The 20,168-nt window shown below is 34.7% G+C and overlaps 1 protein-coding gene across 1 annotated transcript in view; it reads right to left on the reverse strand.

Annotated features, from left to right (window-relative positions):
• The window catches only part of HLCS (holocarboxylase synthetase), a gene marked incomplete at both ends in the record, with an annotated part of 120,638 nt that overhangs the window by 59,688 nt on the left and 40,782 nt on the right, over positions 1 to 20,168 (reverse strand). The window contains one exon of the mRNA XM_080612191.1: positions 18,588 to 18,859. Coding sequence (XP_080468317.1) covers positions 18,588 to 18,859 — 272 coding nt within the window. The remainder of the gene's footprint in view (positions 1 to 18,587; positions 18,860 to 20,168) is intronic.

The following is a 20,168-nucleotide window of genomic DNA, read 5'->3' on the forward strand; positions in this document are numbered from 1 at the left end:
AGCAGTCTGAATTAGGAGTGTAGCTAGCTGCTCATTATGCCTCTTGAAATGGCTGATGTTCTACTGTCTTAGGGCAGCAGAATTTCTCAGTTAGCTCTTTCCAAACATAACTTCATCAAAGTCAGTTCTATGTATGCTCCCACAAAAAAGGCATGCTGGATGTATCTGACAGTTCAAAGACTTCTCTGTTAGCTGCATTTTCCCAGAGAACTAGACAGGTGGTTTCTTTGGCAATCTTCAGTTTTTCACTGGGCAGCACTTCAAAATGGTGACACTCATCTGTAACATTCATTCTTAAAAAGGACAACTAGTGTTCGCATCACAGTAAATGAGTAAAAGCTAACACACATCAACCTTTAAATTATCTATCAGTAGTAGCAGTGCCTGAAAAGGAAATATTGCATCCCTAGCACAACAAACCAATGAGCCACCCACATGAACCAGCACTTACTCAACACAGTGCAAACGAAATAGTGGTCTATAGTCATCCAGTCACCTAACCACAGTAAGGAAATATTGTTTCCTCCGAGGAATTCTTTCTCAAGGTCTCTGTTTAAGCACTTCATACTTCCATAATTCTGTCATAAGTACTTGGCAGAAGCTGTAATACAAACATAAAAAATGGCAACCCTTACCAGATTACAAACTATAGTCTCTGAAACTTGGGCCTCCAGAGACATCTATTTTATACAGCAGTTTCATATGTGTGGAGATGTATCCAACTGGAGCTGGAAACTACAATTGCCAGAAGAACAGTAGCCACTGACTATATTCCTAATTTTTGGCATCACTGCTATTTGAGCATATTTCAGGAGATATACAGTGACAAGGCATAAAAATTTCAGGCAGCATTTCACAATGTTCAGAGAGTTTCCTGGAAGACCTGTTACCCTTTCCCTCAGCAATATGTCCAAGGTGTTGTCTTGACTGATTTGAGGCATGAGGGATTTGGGGGATAATTTCTGACCAGAATTTCAAAGCTGATGAAACTGGACCTATTGCTGTTCTACATTTAAAAAGATACTTGGAATGACCAAAGACACATATTGGATAGTTTGAGAAAGCTTCATTTATTGCTTGCAGAACCATGCAGAAGGACTGCAGAAACAATTCCTGCAGTGGCAGTTTTCTGCGACATCACTGCAGAATTAAATTAGAACCTGTTACCAGAAAACTCACTTCAATTAGGTGGGAAGTGGGTCAAAGGGTGCAATTTGCATTCCTAGCTGAGCTTCCAAGGCTTTCTTCTTGCTTATGCTTCTGTTGTGCATGACACAAGTATTCAATTTATATCAACAGTGCCACTGTCCTTTTGTAATCACTGAAGTGCAACTAATCAGAAATCTCCTACATTACAAATCAAAAATAACTTGGTTTACATCCTCTCTGTGCTGTTTTGTAGAATCCACAGTACTGTAGGTATAAAAAGTACATATCATACTGTGCCCTATTGAAAAAAATTCAGTGTAACATATTTTTCACTATACTCTGCAAAGCTTTTCACATCCACATAAACTTTTGGTTTCCATAGGGACCGCATCTATTCAACATGTGCAGCCTAACAACATAATTTAGAAAGATGCTTGCTGACCCTTACATTCAATTGTAAAAGGATGCACCTTTGGCTTTCTACTTTTTTATCTCTGTGATAAGATACTATGCAAGAAATTATTTTTTTTCACAAACATTTATGCTGGAGTTATTTTGCAACTTTTTTCAACATCCTTTTTTACATCCATTTTACAGCTATGAAATCTTCCATACAAAAAGCAACTTGTCTGATGTAACTTAAAATTTGAGACACAAATTTCATTTTATTCAGGGTTTTTTAGCTGATTTTGAAAGTGAAACTTAACAATTCAAACTCTCCTAACTGTTGAAATAAAGTGTTATTTTAGTAATTCTCTGAATTATGTTCTGTCAACACAAGAAAGAGCTCCCACAAAATTTTTTCAATATTAGCCTTTCATAAACCTCGTGAACCAAAGATGCACGGAGTAGTAGAACTAAAGGATGAGAACCAAATTATACTTCATTTTTCTTAAATATGTTATAATCCAACATTTTCGTAATTTGTCCCTGAAAACACACAGCATAATAGTTGCATGTTAAAAAGGGCTGTGGAAGACCCTTGAAAACTACTCTAGCTAGTTTCCAGAACAGGACCAAACCTGCTTATATCCCAAGCATAAAAAAATCAGAGTAACATTTTTTTTTTATCAACTTATTCACAAAACCACTTTGTAAGATTAAATTTTGTCATATAAAAGATTAGAAGTAAATCCTTGCTTCCTTTAAGAAGTCTTCACATGCTTACATTATTAAAGCTCTCAACTCCAAATACATTTGACATACTAGTGTACATGAACACATTATAAACAAAACCTCTTCTACCAGCTATGTTTTTTAAAAATATCTAAAAACTGAAAATAAATCTATGTAGAGAGCTAGTGCCTTTTGTTCTGGAAGCAAAATTATGAACGACATGGAGAAGAAAGAAGAAATTACTCAAGAAATCCCAAGCAGGACTGTTAAATTCCCACATTAGGGAAGGTCAAATAATATTTTCAGTTGGAGCACGTAGCCTTGACTCATATATTTAGATCCTGCTGAAAACAACTGTAGGTTTAAAAAAAAAAAAAAAAAAAAAGAAAAAGAAAGTTGGAAAGTGGCACAAATATGACAGGTAAATTTAAACACAACTGCTGTACCCAGTTCTACTTTGTAAGTATCCTTAAAACCACACACAGACTCAACAAAAAGTTATGCGATTCTACATGCAAGTAAAAACATGAGAAAGTCAGTCTTGAAGCAGCAGTAGGATTACTGCAGAGAAAATATTACACTAAGTACTTTATGGCCAGTACTATTTCTGGCATCAATTTATGAGTCTACTTCCTTGCAGAACTGTTGTACCACCTTAAATAGAAGCCTTTGAATTATGAGATAGAGTTCAGTGGAAAGAAAAAAAAAGGCAAGGCAAGGGGATTCTAATTTCAGAAAGAAACAAAAATTGCAAAGCCAAATAGATTGACTGCAGTCACCAAAAAAAGAAGCTGCTCTCCAAGAAGGACAGGATAAAGGCATTTGTTGTTAGAGGATCAGATCACTTGTGCCATTTACTTATACAAGCTGCATATGACTGACAAACAGTAGCTCAGACTCCTGAATGACCAAAAGAACTACGGACATGGATATAGTGAAGAACAAAGCAAAGCATAAGCATGTCATAATTTCTCACATGTAATGAAAAAATTTTGAGTTAATAGTGATGAACCAGCAGAAGAGGATTTCTTTTCCCCTGTAGATGATACTCACCAATTATGGTCTGGCAGAAGAGAAGCAATACAGAGAACAGAAGAAATTTAAGGAGGGAAACAGGTTCTAGTCAGTAGATTTTGACAAAAGACTGAAATGGTTATACACTCATGATTATGGATTGGCTGAGTCTGAAGGAGAAAAATCTGTAGTAGAAGCAAATAAGGTATCCTGAGAATTTCTTGATTCTGCTTGAAACACAAAACCTTAATGTGAGCATCTGCCATACAGCTGGTGCTTTAAAACAGACGTAGGTAAAATCAGAGTGGACATAAAACTAGCTCACATATTCTGAAACCAAATCCAACTCAGATTACTAGCAAATAATGCAGACACCACACATATTCTAGTAACACGAATATCAGTGTTTCAAAACCACCCTCCAGAATGTGTTCACACAGAAAAAAAAATTACATGTAAATGTAACTAATGCTAGGAAGACCTAATATACTATGTAATATGGTCCAGTGCAGAAATCTATGCACAAATGCCATACACACCAATAATCACCTACTTAGGAAAAACCACATCTAGGGATCATATTCCTACCCTCCTTGTAATGAGGTGGGTATGAGCCACTGCACAAGATGGAGAGATGGTTAATGTATTTTGAAACCTGAAAACCAGAACGAAGCACCTCAGATTTACTAGAACACATAAAACTGAAAACACAGACTAGGCAAATACTTATGCCTTATGGCTCATTCCCTTGATGATATTAATATCGCACAATAAAAAGAGACCTTTAGAAAGAGTGAAGTACATGACAGATTCAAAACAAAACTGTCGAAGTTTGTGATTTTTTAAAAATTAGAAGACAGTTCATAATACACAACTGCCACAACTTAGCTTTTTTAATAGATACATGGTTGAAGCTTGTAAAGACATTCACAACAAGATTTTTCGCAATTCTGTGTTTAATTAGGAAAAAACCACCCTAATTTACTAACAGCAGTTCACTTGTGTCACCTGGCACTGTACTGGAGGTGACTGCCAGCTGGCTCCACAGCCAGCTAGATTTGGGCCAGTAGTCCCAGAAGGCTAGCCTGCAAAGCTGCCTGGTATCTCTTCTGTGAAGCCCACAGTAGGGTGCTATTGTAAAAAAACGCCAACTTTCTCTTCAGCCAAGTTAATACGTGAAGTTTCCCATGCCAGCATCCATTAAATATAGAGTACAAGATAAACACACATATAAAATATTCATCTGAATTATGTCACAGTAAGAGGAAAAGTGAAAAAGAAAATATAGCATACTTTGACTAGCTATATTTTTATATTTTATTAATTTCTGATCTAGTAATCTGTAATCTGAATTTAGTTTAGGCTTTACTTGTATAGTTACCATCATTGTAAAAAGATCTTCCTTATTTCCAAGAACGTGTGCTACGTGCTAGATAAATGCAGCTGCACAACTAGCCAAATAATTGAGAGAACCTGGTTCTGGATCTAGAAAATGCAACTTCCTTTTCTACATTTCTTGTTCTAATATCATCTGAAGATATTTCTTTACAGAACTGAATAAAGTGTATGTCTAAAGTACAGGAAGAATTCTGCTGAGGATTTTAATTTAAAAGCTACAGACCTCCATCACTAGGAAGCCTCCCTGACATGAGTTAGAGAACAGTTAAATAAAAGGAAAATTTACATCCATAATCTTGAAAAATCTAGGGTTACTTCACTTTATGAGCCATGTCTAATTTGTATGTGGCACATGTGGTATAATAGATATGATATACAAGCAGGCAAATATTTGAAGTAATAAGTATTTCCCAGTGTTAAAATAAACACATCAGCACTTCAGATTTTTGCTCAGCAATTTTTCCTCAGTGGAAGAGGAAGCAGGGAAGGAAGGTTACTTATCTACTTTACACTCCACCACTTCTGAATTGTCAGTCACTCACTGAGATTTTTGGTTTCAAATCCAAGTAGAAAGCATTCCATTTCACTTGGTTCATGTTCACAATATTTCACTGTTTAACTTGGCAAAATATCAAAATACAACATTTTCACCCTTCTTAACCTCTCCTGTTGGCACACCAGTTTATTAAACTAATGCCTCATAGCAAATTACCATTTTCCCTCTAAGCCAGTATAATTCTGTTTTCATGAACACCCAGTATTACAGCTTCAGCAAACTGGAGAATATTTGTTCCTTATTCACAGGTAAAGCGTTACAGGTTTTGTTCAGCTGTACCCCAGTTAGTAGAGAAACATATTTTGGCAATGACTAAATGTTATCTGTTCTGATGACCACCAAATGATGAAACCTCCAAATAGTACATTAGATAGAAAACAGGTTATCAGATAGAATCCTAATGTTCCAATTATCTGCACTCCCCAAAACACCTATTATACTTTCTATGTCCAGGCCATGTTGAAATAAAAGCCAGAAGAGTCTGGAACAGTAACATACCTTCAGCAACGAGCTAATAATGATCAGAAGACATTCTCTCAGACTGAACTGTTATGTTCAACACATAACAGGACCTGCTTACTAGTCGACCTGGACTTCATAAAAAAAGAAATCTTCATTTTTAGTCAAACTTTACTTATTCTCCCATTTTCCTTTCACCCTACTCCCAAAAATCTGATTGTCTTGGATCTAAAAATCTTCAGAGTGAATGGTTTCCCTGTTCCCTTTACTAGCTGGTTTCCACAGAATCCTGTGTTTTCTGATCAGTCTTGCAGAATAGTATCAATTGGTATTAAATATACAATGTTTTACACCTATTCTTGTGGATGTCCCCAAAAGACATTTGTTTGTATCTTCTTGTCTACTATTTCTGCATAAAACAGTAGAAAAAAAAAATTTGTTATTTATGCAACCCATAGGTGAAAACAGTTCTACTTCAGGTTCATTCTTTCCTTTTGGTTTTATATTTTTTTACCTATTTCTGTTGTTAGTTAAAAAGAAAGTGGAACTGTGCTGAATTTCATACTTGATACTACTGCCTAGTTATACTGTGACAACAGACAGAAGTTTGAATCCATTCTCTAGCATAATAAATGTATTAACTGGTTTTTCAAGAACAAGCAATGAAAAACAACAGGGAAGGTAGAGAAGGCAGCATGCAAATTCCTGATGACACACATCAGAAGTATGTACAATTTACACATTTCAAGTCAGCTGTCCTGTTTTTAAAGTGTTTAATCATTACATCTTACTTGTTCCAAACCGTGTGCAGAACTGCAGGATTTAAAGCAGACCAGTGAAGATTTTTAAGATAATAAAGTATAGGAAAAGCTCAATTCAATACAGTTTACCAAACCAATTTTTTTTTTTCCCAGCATATACTAGGTCAAGATCTGAGTTCCTAACTGAAATAAGACTGATTCCTGCTCTCTTTTTTTTTTTTTAACTTATGAGTCAGCAACCACCAGAATTATTTTAACATGAAATTACGTATAAAAAAAGACACAAGTTCTGCAATTTCTAGTTTCGTGATTCATGCTAATTAATTAAATTGTAGTAAGTTACATTTTACCTATCTCAAATGTGAAATCAAATAAAAAAATAAAAAAGGAAATAAAAATTACTGATAAAAGCAAAATTCTGGAAATGTGTGAGGAAAATATTGGGAATAGAAATAAGCATAATACAAAATCTTCTTTTCATTGTCCACAAAAGATAAGCATGAATTTGCAATCTTTATTCATAACAGAGATTAAGAAATAGAATAAAAGCACCTCAAAATTTTAATGTGTTTTGTATACCTAAAGTTATAATTTATAAATTACTAGACCAAATTAACACCATTTTGTAACACCATTTATGGTGCATGTGAGGCCATGTTTGGCTATTAAGCAAAATAATTCTTCATCTTGCTCCACCAGAAGGGTTAAAAAAACCCCTGAGGAACATGGCATGCAGTGAAATACCTATGACAATATATTCTGTAATCAATTTCCAGCTCTGTGGCTACAGCACATGGCTCTGTGGAAATCTTGAGTTAATCAAACAAACTTCAATTCCTAGGATCTAGATTAGCATAGTCACTTCCACTGCAAAGGTGATATTCTGTGCCTGAATGTAGTTTTCTAGGCTGTTTCCATACAGCAGGCATTTCAACCATCTACACTAAAAATCTTTAATTGCCATTACTTCTTAAAAGTAAGAAGCCTCTTGGGATAAGGATTCTTTCCTTGTTGAGGCTTTATAGCATGCTGGTACTGTGGCATGCAAAGACATCTTCCATCTATTTCTTCTGTCTGTATATTGTCAGTATTCTGATGGAGAAAACATGCTCCAGAAGAAATATGCACTTAGTTCCAAAGAAAACCACATAAATCTAACCACTGAACAGCAGCAGAATGCTAAGATGGAAACAAAACAACAGACAATAAGCTGGAGTCACAGTGTTCTACTGACTTTCCAGCACTTTCCCATTAAAAATTCTATGCTGCCTGTCCACAAGACATATATAAGCCACTCACAGGTGCTTTTCAAAAACTTTGGCAAAAGGTGATTATTTCACTTTTCCTTTTTTCAAACAGACGGATAAATTGTGATGGAAAGCATCAATCCTTGCTAACCTGACATGGTGTACTAACTTAAAATTATCCTCTATCCTGTGAATTCTACATGACATCAACTACCATACAAGATTTTAAACCTACATTAAAGCAGGTGGCCACCAGCAATTTCTTTTGTATCTCACATCTGCTACCATACTCAGTGTAAAACATACACGTTATCTTTCGCTAATAAATCAAGACTTGAGTGAGAACTCTATCTAATTTCCTGCCTTGAAATTTAAAAGCTCTAAAATAATATTCTTCTTTTTTTCTGCATCTATGGACAACATTTTAAAATATATGACTGACAGATGGCTTATTGAGATCATATAAGCATTCTTCTGTATTACTACACAAATGTATGATCTTGACAAAACTGCTGTTTCAGAAGCCAGTAGCACAAACGGCTTATTGGAGGAAACTGGTTTCAAAAACCCTAAGAAAATAAATAGAAACATTTTTCTTTCTCCTAGGGTTTGTTCTGGTTCCTCAGTACAATACAAGGACCTACTGGAGAGGGTCCAGCATAGGTCCACAATGATGATTAGGGGTCTGGAGCATCTCTCTTATGTGGAGAGATTGTGGGAGCTGGGCCTGTTTAGTCTGGAGAAGAAAAGACTGAGAGAGGATCTCGTTAATGCATATAAATATCTCAAAGGTGGGTGGCAGGAGAAGGGTGCCAGACTTTTCAGTGGTGCCTGGCAACAGAATGAGGAGCAATGGCCACAAACTAAAACAAAATAAGTTTCACCTCAACATGAGGAAGAACTTCCTTTACCTTGAGAGTGGCAGCACACTGGAACAGGCTGCCCAGGGGGTTTGTGGAGTCTCCCTCTGTGGAGACATTCAAAACCTGCATGAACACATTCCTGTGTAACCTGTGCTAGGTGACCCTGCCTTGGCAGGACTAGATGATCTCCAGAGGTCCCTTCCAACCCTAATGATTCTGTGATTCAACAAGGAAAGAAAATATTTTTGGTGCAAGATCAGTACGTCATCAAAGAGCTATATCCAATGCCATTAATACACAGTTTGAAAACAGCTTGTAAGCCTATTTGATACCCCTGACACCTGCATTTACATCACACAACTATTTGTTCTGAGGGCATCAAGTCCTGGTTTATTTTAGTGAAGCCTGAAGTATTATGTTTAGACCCTAAAGCATTATCTGCAAGTTATTCCTTCAGTATTTGTAAATCTCAGTTTCACTGCAATGATCACATTGTGGAATACACATCCTTAAAAGGAAGCAGGCTCCGTAGCAACTAGTCTGCAAGACCAAGTTAGTTTCTCCTTTAGACATAAGAGAAAATCAAGTCTTATATTTAAACAAAGCAACTGATTATATAGGAGAAATATTTTAGCTGAAAGATGATGCAGCAGTATAAAAATACATTGTTCTCTTTCACTAAGCCCACAGCCCATTGAAGTCTATCAATAAATTTTATGGGCTTAGAAAAGGGTGAATGAAATTCCATTTTGAAATTTTAACTGCATATCTAGGGATTTGAATAAAGATAGTAAGTTAATGGATGGAAACCATCACAGTCAGGTGGAATGAATTCTGAAGCTCTTCCACTGTCATGTAAAATGCAGTTTAATGAATTACAGGATACCCATAAAGTACAATGTAATATGTTGTAAACTGCATTTTTAAAAGCATGAAATATAAGCAATTTGCGGGATGTTGGTAAGTTATTATCATGATGGTAAAACAGATTAGAAGGATGACTAAAAATAAACAAAGCAGGACATCATAATTTGCAGATTCAATTATGACCGTAAGCAAAACTATCATTTAGCTTCAACAAAATAAAGTGCTTCCCTTTCCTCATAGTCCCCAATTTTCAAGCAAAAAAAAAAAAGAAATGGAACTACCACATGTTTAAGTGGAGTTATTATCAGCCTTTATGACTTTAGAAAAAATCAAACCCAATGTAAATTATCTTTAGTAGACAGTCTGCCATTTGAATAAAGAAGTACTGGGCTTGATCAGTACTTGGTTTGCTCAGCACTATGACAACATGTAGATTTTTCCCTAACTTATATTGCAATCATCCTACATCCACATTATTTTAGCTTAAGCTTAGCATATTTGCTAAAGAAATACTCTGTAGAAAAGAACTGTTTCCCTTGAATGCCTTACTTCTATTTCCTTTTTTCTGGGTCTCAGCCTCCGTCTCCCTACATTTTTTTTCTCCTCTTGTTTTCTCTTCCGAATGCCTCTTCATCTTCCTCTGTGAATGGACAGACTGATGATACATTCAAACACACATCAAATGAAAAATGGGACAGTTTATAGTTGTATTCTGCAACTACTTAATGTAATATGCCATAAACTTTTGTGTTAGTGAAGAAGCCTTTAAAAAATTTCTGTGGTTTTTTTTAATGATAGTATCTTCAGTAAAATAGTGCCATTTCAAGTTTACAAAAAACATTTGGAAGTTCATCCACATTTAACATTTAGGCAACAAGAACAATGCCAGTAAATCCTTTTGAAAGCAACATGAGGTACAGCATTTTATAGCAATCCTGGGGATCACAAAACTGCAGTGGGGGAACCTCACTTTTTTTACACACCATTCTAGAGGCCATGACATTTTAGGCTAAATGATATGAGGTGTGATAAATGCAAGCCTTCGTTTGAATACAAACAGATTCTTAAAATATTTTAACTAGGAGTATAAGTGAAAATAAATTAGGCCAGTGGGATTTAGGTAAAGAATTCAGATTCTGTGGAATTTTCTTAGTTTACTGCTTAAATTAGAAATTACACAAGCTTTGAAAGTTTGTGGCTCTGGAAACAATCAGGGAATTATTCTGAAATTAAATCACTATCTTCTGACTGGCAGCATAAAACCAAACAAAAATCAGCGTATTTATTCTTAGCAACACTGGAACAGGTGCTGTCTAAACTTCCCTAAACAGCCATGCCATAAGTTTCTTAGTCCTTACCTCGGCTTCATTCTGTCGTAAATCCAACCCCTTTTTCTTCTTTCTTTCTTTTTTTTTTTTTTTTTTTTTTTTCTATTAAGGGCATAGAGATGAAGAGATGGAGATGTGCAAATGGAAACTGAAAGCCATGATCTAACTTTGAGTTTCTAAGAAATCTGATTATGCTTTTTTCCCTGTGTAGTAAGAATGAGATACTGGCATCTCAAGAGAATAATTCAGACTTTGTGCAACTGCACTTCGTTATAGTTCAGCATTCAGATCTTTATTGTTGTTTCAAATAAAAGTAGTTAAAGTCAAAACCTAGCACACAGTATGTTTGTCTCCATGGCTAACAATAGTGATTCTTCCCATCAGCTTCCTAAAACAATCAGACAAAAATTACTCTGTAGGTATAATTCCAAGGCTGAGGTAGGTAGGTAGACCTTATGCATTACCTAAAGCAAGTGTAATGACCAGAGGAGTTGCCAAATCAACACATACTGGGCTCCGCTTCTTCTCTAGAATTCACGTTTTCTGAAAAAATAGGGAGTCTGTTTGGAATTTGCATGTGCTGAGTATCTCCAGCACACCTCCTTCATAAGTCAAGTGTAAAGAACGTGTACAGTGTCCAGCCAACTGGATTCTTTATTAGTTCCTAATCTGGGTTTTTCTCAGCCACACATACTTTGGGCAGCTTGTTAATCAAACACATTATCAAATCACTTAGAAACCTAAATGCTATTCTCTTTTATTTCAATGCAACATCTTTAATTTATTCTTTTACTAGTCAGATGATCATAACAATTACAATAAAAAGGTATGGGGGAGAAATGCAGATCCATTTGTCCAAGCCCCAGGCTACACAACGAGGTTAATTAGGGAGGCGGGGCAGTTTTTTCATCTGACCGTATTAACAACATATCTAGTTTTGCTATGCCTTACCCTCCCCTTTTTAAGTCAATAGGTCATGTTCGACACTGACTTATGCCTGTCTTTGAGTTTTATAACTTATTACTATAAGCACATGACTTTGTTAGAGGCTATATTCCAAGCTTGGACCGGTGGCAATACGGTGGCAGGTCTCCTGGCACAAAGAAAGCTATTTGATGAATGCAAGGATAGCCGCACCTGATAAGCATTCTCACTGACACTACAGAACTGACCATTATACTTAACAATATGCTGCAAAGCAATGACTGAAAAAGCACGGAAATCTCTCAATAAAGTGCAGATATTAATCTGTAAGTCCTTTTAGGTAGTTTAAGCTTAAGCAACATTTCTTTTTACTACATAGAAATTAAAATTCAAAGGCAAAATTGTGACAGTTAGCAAAGAAATAGTGATAATATGCACGTAATATGCTATAATTATAAATATATAAACCAATATATTAAAAATTATTATTATATATTGTATTCTCTTACATATATACTGCTTCAAGTTAATCCTCTTCAAAAAAAGTTATGATTTGTAACTTTAGTGTTCAAATTTTTCATCTTAATATGAAAAATCTGTTTTAAAATGCATGCATGAAAATAGCACCATGTAAAACAAAACAGTAAAATGTTACTGAAATATTTCCATTCTTTAACTCTCATTTTAACTGTGCACTCTTACAGGGTTTGACGAATTTTATTTGACGAATGATGAGTGCTCCAAAACTACATGTGTATTCATACGACAATGTGAATTGTTCAGGAACTTCCAGCAGCAGGGTAATACAATATACTATAAGAGTTCAACATGGGTTAATTGCTCTGCAAAACGGGTATCTTTTTTTTATGACTCAATCCCCTTTGGGAATGCCAAACCTCCCCCTGCCCTGACAGAAACCGTGCAAGCAGGGGGCCCACTTTGTTAACAGGAAGAATATCTACTGATTTTACATAACAAAAAAATAAAGAGAAACATATTTTGCCTTCAATTCCATGAAAAATCAGACACACAAGGTGCGTGACATGAAAATAGGGACCTAATTGTTTAGCGTCCTAAAGAACTGTTCACAACAGGTGGAAAGAAAGGCAAGGAAAATTGATGCAAAAGAGATGACAAATCCTAATACAGAAATCTTTCAGCAAGCATGTAATGAAAAATGGTATTGCAGAGAAGAGTCTGGGAATGGCACAGAACCAAATCAGTGCCAAAAACTTCCGAATTCCTCTCTTTCTACAGGCAAGGAAAGAAACACACTGTTGGCTTTATTACAAAAATTTGTGCATGATCTTTTGTTATCAGCCTGAAGGACAGCTTTGTCTAACACTGAATGATACAAAACACTACCAATAAGTGAATGGAAAAATAAAGTATGAAATATTATACATTTAAACCTAAATTAGCAAAAATTACTGTTGAAATTAATTTAAGGGAAACAAACATATTCTGTTATTTGAGCTAATCTTTATTCACCAAAGGAAGGCACAAAATATTGAATATAAAAAAAAAAAAAGGAAAACAAGCATGGAAGTAGCTATTCCAATGCACTAACTTCTTTCTTTTAAGATTAAAAAGACCCTCAACCCTACAAATAAAAAAAATCAGAAATTCATAAGTTAGTAACCCAAATGACATGAAGAACAAAGGAAGATGATATTATATCAAGGCTAACTCGAATGAGAGGAAGGTAGATTGAAAGCATAAAATTCCTTAAAGAGCGGGTCTATCACCACTAATATCTAACTTTATGTTTTAAGCTAGACATTCATCAAGCAAAGCATTCCTCTTCCACACTACAGTTTAAAAAAAACAAACCAAGGGATCTAATATTTTAAAAGCAATTTGTGAGAGCTTTCTGCAGAAAGAAGTACTCATTATCCAAACCAATATCGTATTTTTGGTTGTTATCTGTAGAAAAGATTATATAAATTATATTTATGTAATTTATAATACAAACACCATTTAAATACAACTGGCTGATTTATCAGCACACGTTTTTAAAATATCCAACAGCAATGGTTGTTTCCTGAGAGAAAGGCATTGTTCTTGCCCACCATGGTGTTTTCCAGCTCTCCAGTGCACATTCTTGAGGAACCAGGGCATAGGGGTGTAATGTTAATGTTTGGTGATAGTATTTATTTCTATCAGACTATTAATGTACTAGGATAGTCTTGCCATGCTAGAAGAAAAATATTACTCTTTGAAGACTTTGTAATTCAACAACCTATGCATCTTCAAGAGAGAAAACCACAAGGCCAGTGACACAACTTGCAGTTGGTTTTGAGTATTACAGCAAAACGGCTTCTTCCACCCGAGCCTATGAGACATGGCTAGCTAAAATAATATTAAAAGTAGTAAAAAAATTTTCATAGCTTTTAAGAAAGTGGTTGATCAAGTTGAGCCAATAGCCGTAAGAAGAATAATTGTAGCTTGGAGTTAACAGTCCTTGTGGAATTCTGAGGCCAGAATCTGAGAGGGGAGGCTTTAAACAGGTATGCCTTATGATGGAATGAAAACAAGTAGTGTGGCACTATGGCATATTTTGCGAAGGCTATGTTAATGCCAAGTTTCTATCTTCAAATGACATTTTAACCCACTCCTCACGACTTCCCTGATTTTAATTTGGTTTTTTTTAAAGTATTGTTTAAATAGAGAATAAGGGAGATCATTAAGGTGCATGGAATGACTAAACATGAGGCCCTTGTGTTTACATAGAGTAAAACATCACAAGGATTTGGAAAAAAATAAAAATCACTAATACAAAATACAGTTTGTCAATCTCAACTTGTTTGCTTGTGCCTCTGAAGTGCCATTCCAATCTCCTTCAACTATACACTACTCTTACTTTTAACTACTTCGTACCTGTATTCGTAGCACACACATTTGAATACAACTAAACTAAATACAATTAAAAGAGTTTTTAAAATAAAATGAGTTGTAATGCTCACTTTCCAAAATTAGAGCCGTAGTACAATTTTTAAAAATTCAACAATATGAATCTAGAAAAGCATAAAAAAATCTAAAAGGGCACCAATGATATAAAGGATTTTATTTTTCAAAGTTTTTAACTGTTTGGATATTGTTTATTCTAAGCTGACATTTTACTTAAATACCCTATTCAGCAAATATGAAAGCAACTTCATCCTACATTTCATTTCCACTAAAATTCACTGGTTCTGTGTCAAACTCTTCCTAACAACAGCACTTCGTGCTTCCTAAATACTGGGGAAAACAGATCCACAATGGCATTTCATATAGAATGTATTACATGCTGGCTCAATCATGTATAAATCAAATCTGCCAACTAAAATGTTAAAACAGGTTATAAAACACTGGTAAGAATAAAACTGAAATGTACCTAATAATTTATTTCTTCATTAAATACTTGTGAAATCATTCCAGCCACTTGAAGTGTGGTAGAAATGTTTCTTTATCAATTTTAAATCTTGTGAATCTAGTAAGAATGTCTCTATAGTGTAACACTGTATCACTATACCAGATGCATCCTCAAAAATAATAGTTTTATCTTAAATCATGCAATCCCAGGCATACTTTGAGAAGAGGAGAAAGGGTAAGAGAAAGTGGAACTGTTTCTGGGAAGCTTAACCTGTTCAGGTGGCATTAGGAAAAATATCTTCAGAGATAACGTTTCTGAAATTAAACTTACAGAAAGAATTTCCTTTTAGAGGAAAAACCAAGGGAGCTTCTAATCTTTGGTAAGGATTTTAAATTTTAGTTTAAGAAACAAAATTAGAAATGCTTTAAAAAATAACCTCAAAAGATTCAAATAGAGCTTTTAACATGAAACCATAAAAGCAGTATTAATAATTTAAAACTATATGACATTTAAATAAATCTTTATTTTGCACTTAGACTAGTGCCACTTAATTTTAGATACCTACAGGTGAATTCACACTGTGTCTGTTACCTTACAACACATAAATGTACACCAGTGATAATACAGTGTGTATGTTAATACACAAACCACCAAGACTTGCCATCTGGAGAGCTAATGAACAATCAAGGGATCCCAAATTAAACTACAGAATTTTCCCTTAGAATCTTTAGGACAACACTGTCAAGTTCAATCTATTCACTTAGCCTCCAGAATCAATTTTTCAAACTTTATGACAGGTCTAATAGTTTCCACCTGTTTCTTTTGCTTGACTTTTGACTGGCACGTTACCAGCCAGGGTGGAAATGCAGACAAAGACCCCTATTAGGCTCCGGCTGTTTCTCTACTGTGAGGTTGCTCAGCCATTAAATTAGTTCCAGCCCACTTTCTGCTTCCACGTCTTAATTTTGGGGGGTATGAAGTTTGGGGAAATGGAAAGGAAGAGAGACAAAAGTTTGACATCCAGTTGGTGGGAAAGGTATAAGAAAATCTAAAGTAATGAAAGTTAAATGCTAGATTTATTTATAATATACTAAACAGTTTACTAACTAAATTTACTACTAATCATGCTAATTAAATTCTTGAGGTGTCTGTATCATATTTTCAATCATCACAACCTTGGTAAAATTTGAGAGACCCTGAGAGAGTCTGTCATGTAACAAGTGCTTACTGTAACACATGATTCCATAAACGTGGTATTGCCTTTTTTTCTGGGAATCAAGATTAATCAATAGGTACCTATTTTTCGTCCAAGCAAAGAAAATCTTTTTTCTCGGAGACAGGGTCTCCTTTCACTCAGAGTTGTCAAATAGAAAAAAGTCTCATACACATAACCTAACAAATTAATATTGGTTCATTTGGAAGTATCTTAAAAACCTGAGAACTTCTTTCTTGAATAAAAATTACCTAATAGTATTTACATTAATTTGTAGTGATTTATGAAATGTTATCATATTTGAAGTCTCTCTTTGCTGAATTGCAAGTCACATGGACTACATGATTCTATTGTCCATGACAACAAAGTATTTACAATAATGTCAAACATAATACTTATGACAAATATTTTAATTTATTAAAACAGAAGTCATTCTGTAAAACAGATTTAATTGTTCAAATTATAATATGACTAGGATCATCTTCCCAGTATAAACTACTTAGAGTCATTTTACCTGAAAACTGACTACTCAAACTGCATCATGATGGGAAAAATCTCAAAGACCTACATCTGTAAACACTTCATTACATTTGAACTACCTAAATGTAAAAAAGCAACCTCAGTGCGGACCACTCTGCTGGTACAACACTTTAAACATAAGAGAGTAAAGGTTCCACAGTCATTGAAAAACCAAGACCACTTCTCTTAGCTCCCTTGCCTTTCCTGATAATATAACCACATATAAATTGGCCAGACATGATTATATTTAGCCTGTGACATCTAAATAAATTCACAAAACCCTGAATTATATACTTCATCCTACTGTGAATAATGTTACTGAGAACCACCACCAAAAACAACCATCCAAGAAGAAAGGTCTTGACCTACTATCACTTCGTTGCTTTCTTCACAGTACTTCTGCTTTCAGTCCAGTTGGCCGAACATGTTGTGAATATTAAAAATTAAGAAGAAATTGCTACAAATGCTTCTATAAAATAACTCTTTTCTTTGTGGCATCTTATTCAACAAGTACATTTCTCTGTGTCCAAAAGCTATTGCAAAATCAATTGCAGGATGAGGATGTAGATTTGGGGGAAGGGAAGTAGCAAAATTAGACAGCAACATTTTAATAATGTGTGTATACCTAAGTACATATGCACTCACAAAGAATAGTTTCCAATTAAAATATTTTTTTTAATTCCAACTATCTCTAAATTGCAATGTTTTAGCATAAATCAAAATTGATTAATTCTTTCATAATGTCAACTGTAAGACTATGAACTGATTATATACTGTTATAACTCATCCTCATTTACAGATTTTGTGTGCATATATTATAAACTAAATCACCTTTATTACTCGCAAGAAGGCATATTCTGTGACTTTTATCAGTCTCACAATTTAGGCTCTCTAGCCGAGAACTAAATCTGTTATTGCTGGTTAACTAATCAGTTACAATAACATTCAAGATGATTTAACTGACAATGTTATTTAAAAAAAAAAATAATCCAAAACAAAATTCCCAAGGTTATTTTCAACAGTAAAATTAATCTGCAATTTCCGCAGATAAATTAACACTGATACTCAAAAGTAGCCGCCAATAAAACTTATAGCTGCAGGTAGAAACACACATAGAATAACCTGTCCTGAAGAGCAACAACTTCCATAAGACTATTTCATGAAATGTAACAGTATAGTCTTTGTACATAGACTCCAACCTATGATTTAGTAACTGTGATTTTCATACCACTTAATCCCATTCAAAACTCTAATGAACTACTTTCTCAAAGGTATCCCACAGCTCATTCACACAAGGGTCATCTATGTGATGATGAAAGAATGCCTAGTATAACCCTAATCAATGTTTAAAAAAATCCAAACAAACCACTAAAGAGCATTTCAGTGAAATACTCAGTAAAAGGAAAAACAGAAAACAGTAACATTAAAATTAAGGCCACAATCTACTTTATATTACTTTTGTGAAATAACTAGCTTAGAACATAACTTGTACTAGAAAATGCATAGAAACTCCTAAATATGTATATTTAATACCTTGACCTTTCCTACAGTGATGTTCAAGCTTTGCCAGAGAAATAATGATTAAACTACAGTGCCAAGAAAAAGTTGTCACACACAGATTTTCCCACCCTTTATGGCTTAATATTATCAATCAATATTCTGTGAACACAAAGATAAGCAAAGATATTTTGTGTCCTATCTAGAAGATAATAATCTTTGTTTGGCTGGGGTTTTTTTTGTTCTGAACATCATGTGTGACTATAATTGTGAATTCCAGATCAGAAAGCTTATTCGGTATGCTCTAGATCACTTTCTTACCCATCTAGAAGATTCTGTGTTGATGTAGTAACTTCACTAAAAAGAAGAATCTTTCCAAGCTTCTTTGTTTGAAGATTCTGTTGATACGTCTTCAGGCTGAAATGTTCAGATGAGAAGCTTCCTGTCTCAGTGATGACTGGCATGAGAGATGGTGTTATCTCCATTTTTGATTCACAGGATGAAACAAATTTAAGAGACACCTTGCTGGATGCTCTTAATCCTTCAGCATCTACATTTCCCTCAAGCCATTTCAGAAAAGCGAGATGGATTTCCTGTAGGCAAGGGAAAAAAAAAAGGCATAAGAAATAAAGACCACCACATATGAAGACACACAAACATTCTTCCAAGAACATTTTTATTCAAGCCATAATCTTCTACTTCAAAATAAGAAAATTAATTCAATTTCCTCTTTAAAGATCAACTTCTTCTGCTTGCTCTAGTCCAGCCTAGCCTGACTACTTGGTACTGTAATCCTAGACTTGAGAGTAGGCTCCTTTGCTGGGAATCCTTTAGTTCATTGCTAAGACTCAATTTGAAGGATAAAGCAGCAGCTGAGAAAAACTTACTCATTTCTCAGCAGAATACTTGCTAAAAGGGCTCATATCTTCAGGTAATGAAGCATCACTACTATTGCCTTAATTATAGACAAAAAGTAGGTGTTAATTAGCTAGCTAAAAGGATAATGTAACTCAAGAATGCATACAACTAAGAAAATTCTACCATTTATGAAAGACAGTTATATCTGTTGTCCTGTCAGTGGCATAGCTAGCACACATTTCTGTGCAAAAGATTTTAAATGTGAAATATAAATGTACATACATATATAACTTTATATATCTATGTACTAAAACTTCGATTTTTCTGTCCTTTAGGTTGTTTCAAAATACACTTTTGTGAATGTGAAATGAAGAGATTAATTACTGGGATTGTTACCTGTCTGGTGACACCCTGAAACAACTGCTACACATTCATAGAACTCTTTCTGGAGATATCTAATTCTATTTTGAGAGTTTGGATGTGAGATGCTTGCCATGTCTTTAGAAACCATAAGTTAACAGTTCACAAACACAGATGTTGGCACTTCTTATTGCTAAGCATGTAGCTTAAATTTCTAAGAGCTCTCCTAGAGTCAAAGTGGGTTTTTATATGATATATGAAACCATAAAAATTGTCGTTTCTATTCTACTGAAAAAAAAGTACTAGTGATTTTTGCCCTCAAATTTTTAAGAGGAAGACATTTGACTTTTAAATAAAAAACTTCTAACCAAACATATGCTCCTCCTTCCCATTACCGCCATATCTGGGAACCGGAATATGAGTGTTCCCTGAGTGCTGAAGACAGGACTAAGCTCTCTTGCCCTTACCTTAAATAAGATGTCTCTGAGCTCCAGCCCAACTCTTTAAAACCCACAAACCACAATTAAAAGCAAACTTCCTATAAATTGTTATCTATCCAAGGAATTACTCCAATTTTCCAAATCCCATTGTTATACCTTAAGAAGGAGTGAGAAAAGTGGTCCTGTTGCTAACACCTTTCTATAGATTTTCCATCCTCAGAAACTACACATTCTCAAGTTTCAC

This window comes from Psittacula echo, assembly GCF_963264785.1.
Source record: "Psittacula echo genome assembly, chromosome: 3".
Taxonomy (NCBI): Eukaryota; Metazoa; Chordata; class Aves; order Psittaciformes; family Psittacidae; genus Psittacula; species Psittacula echo.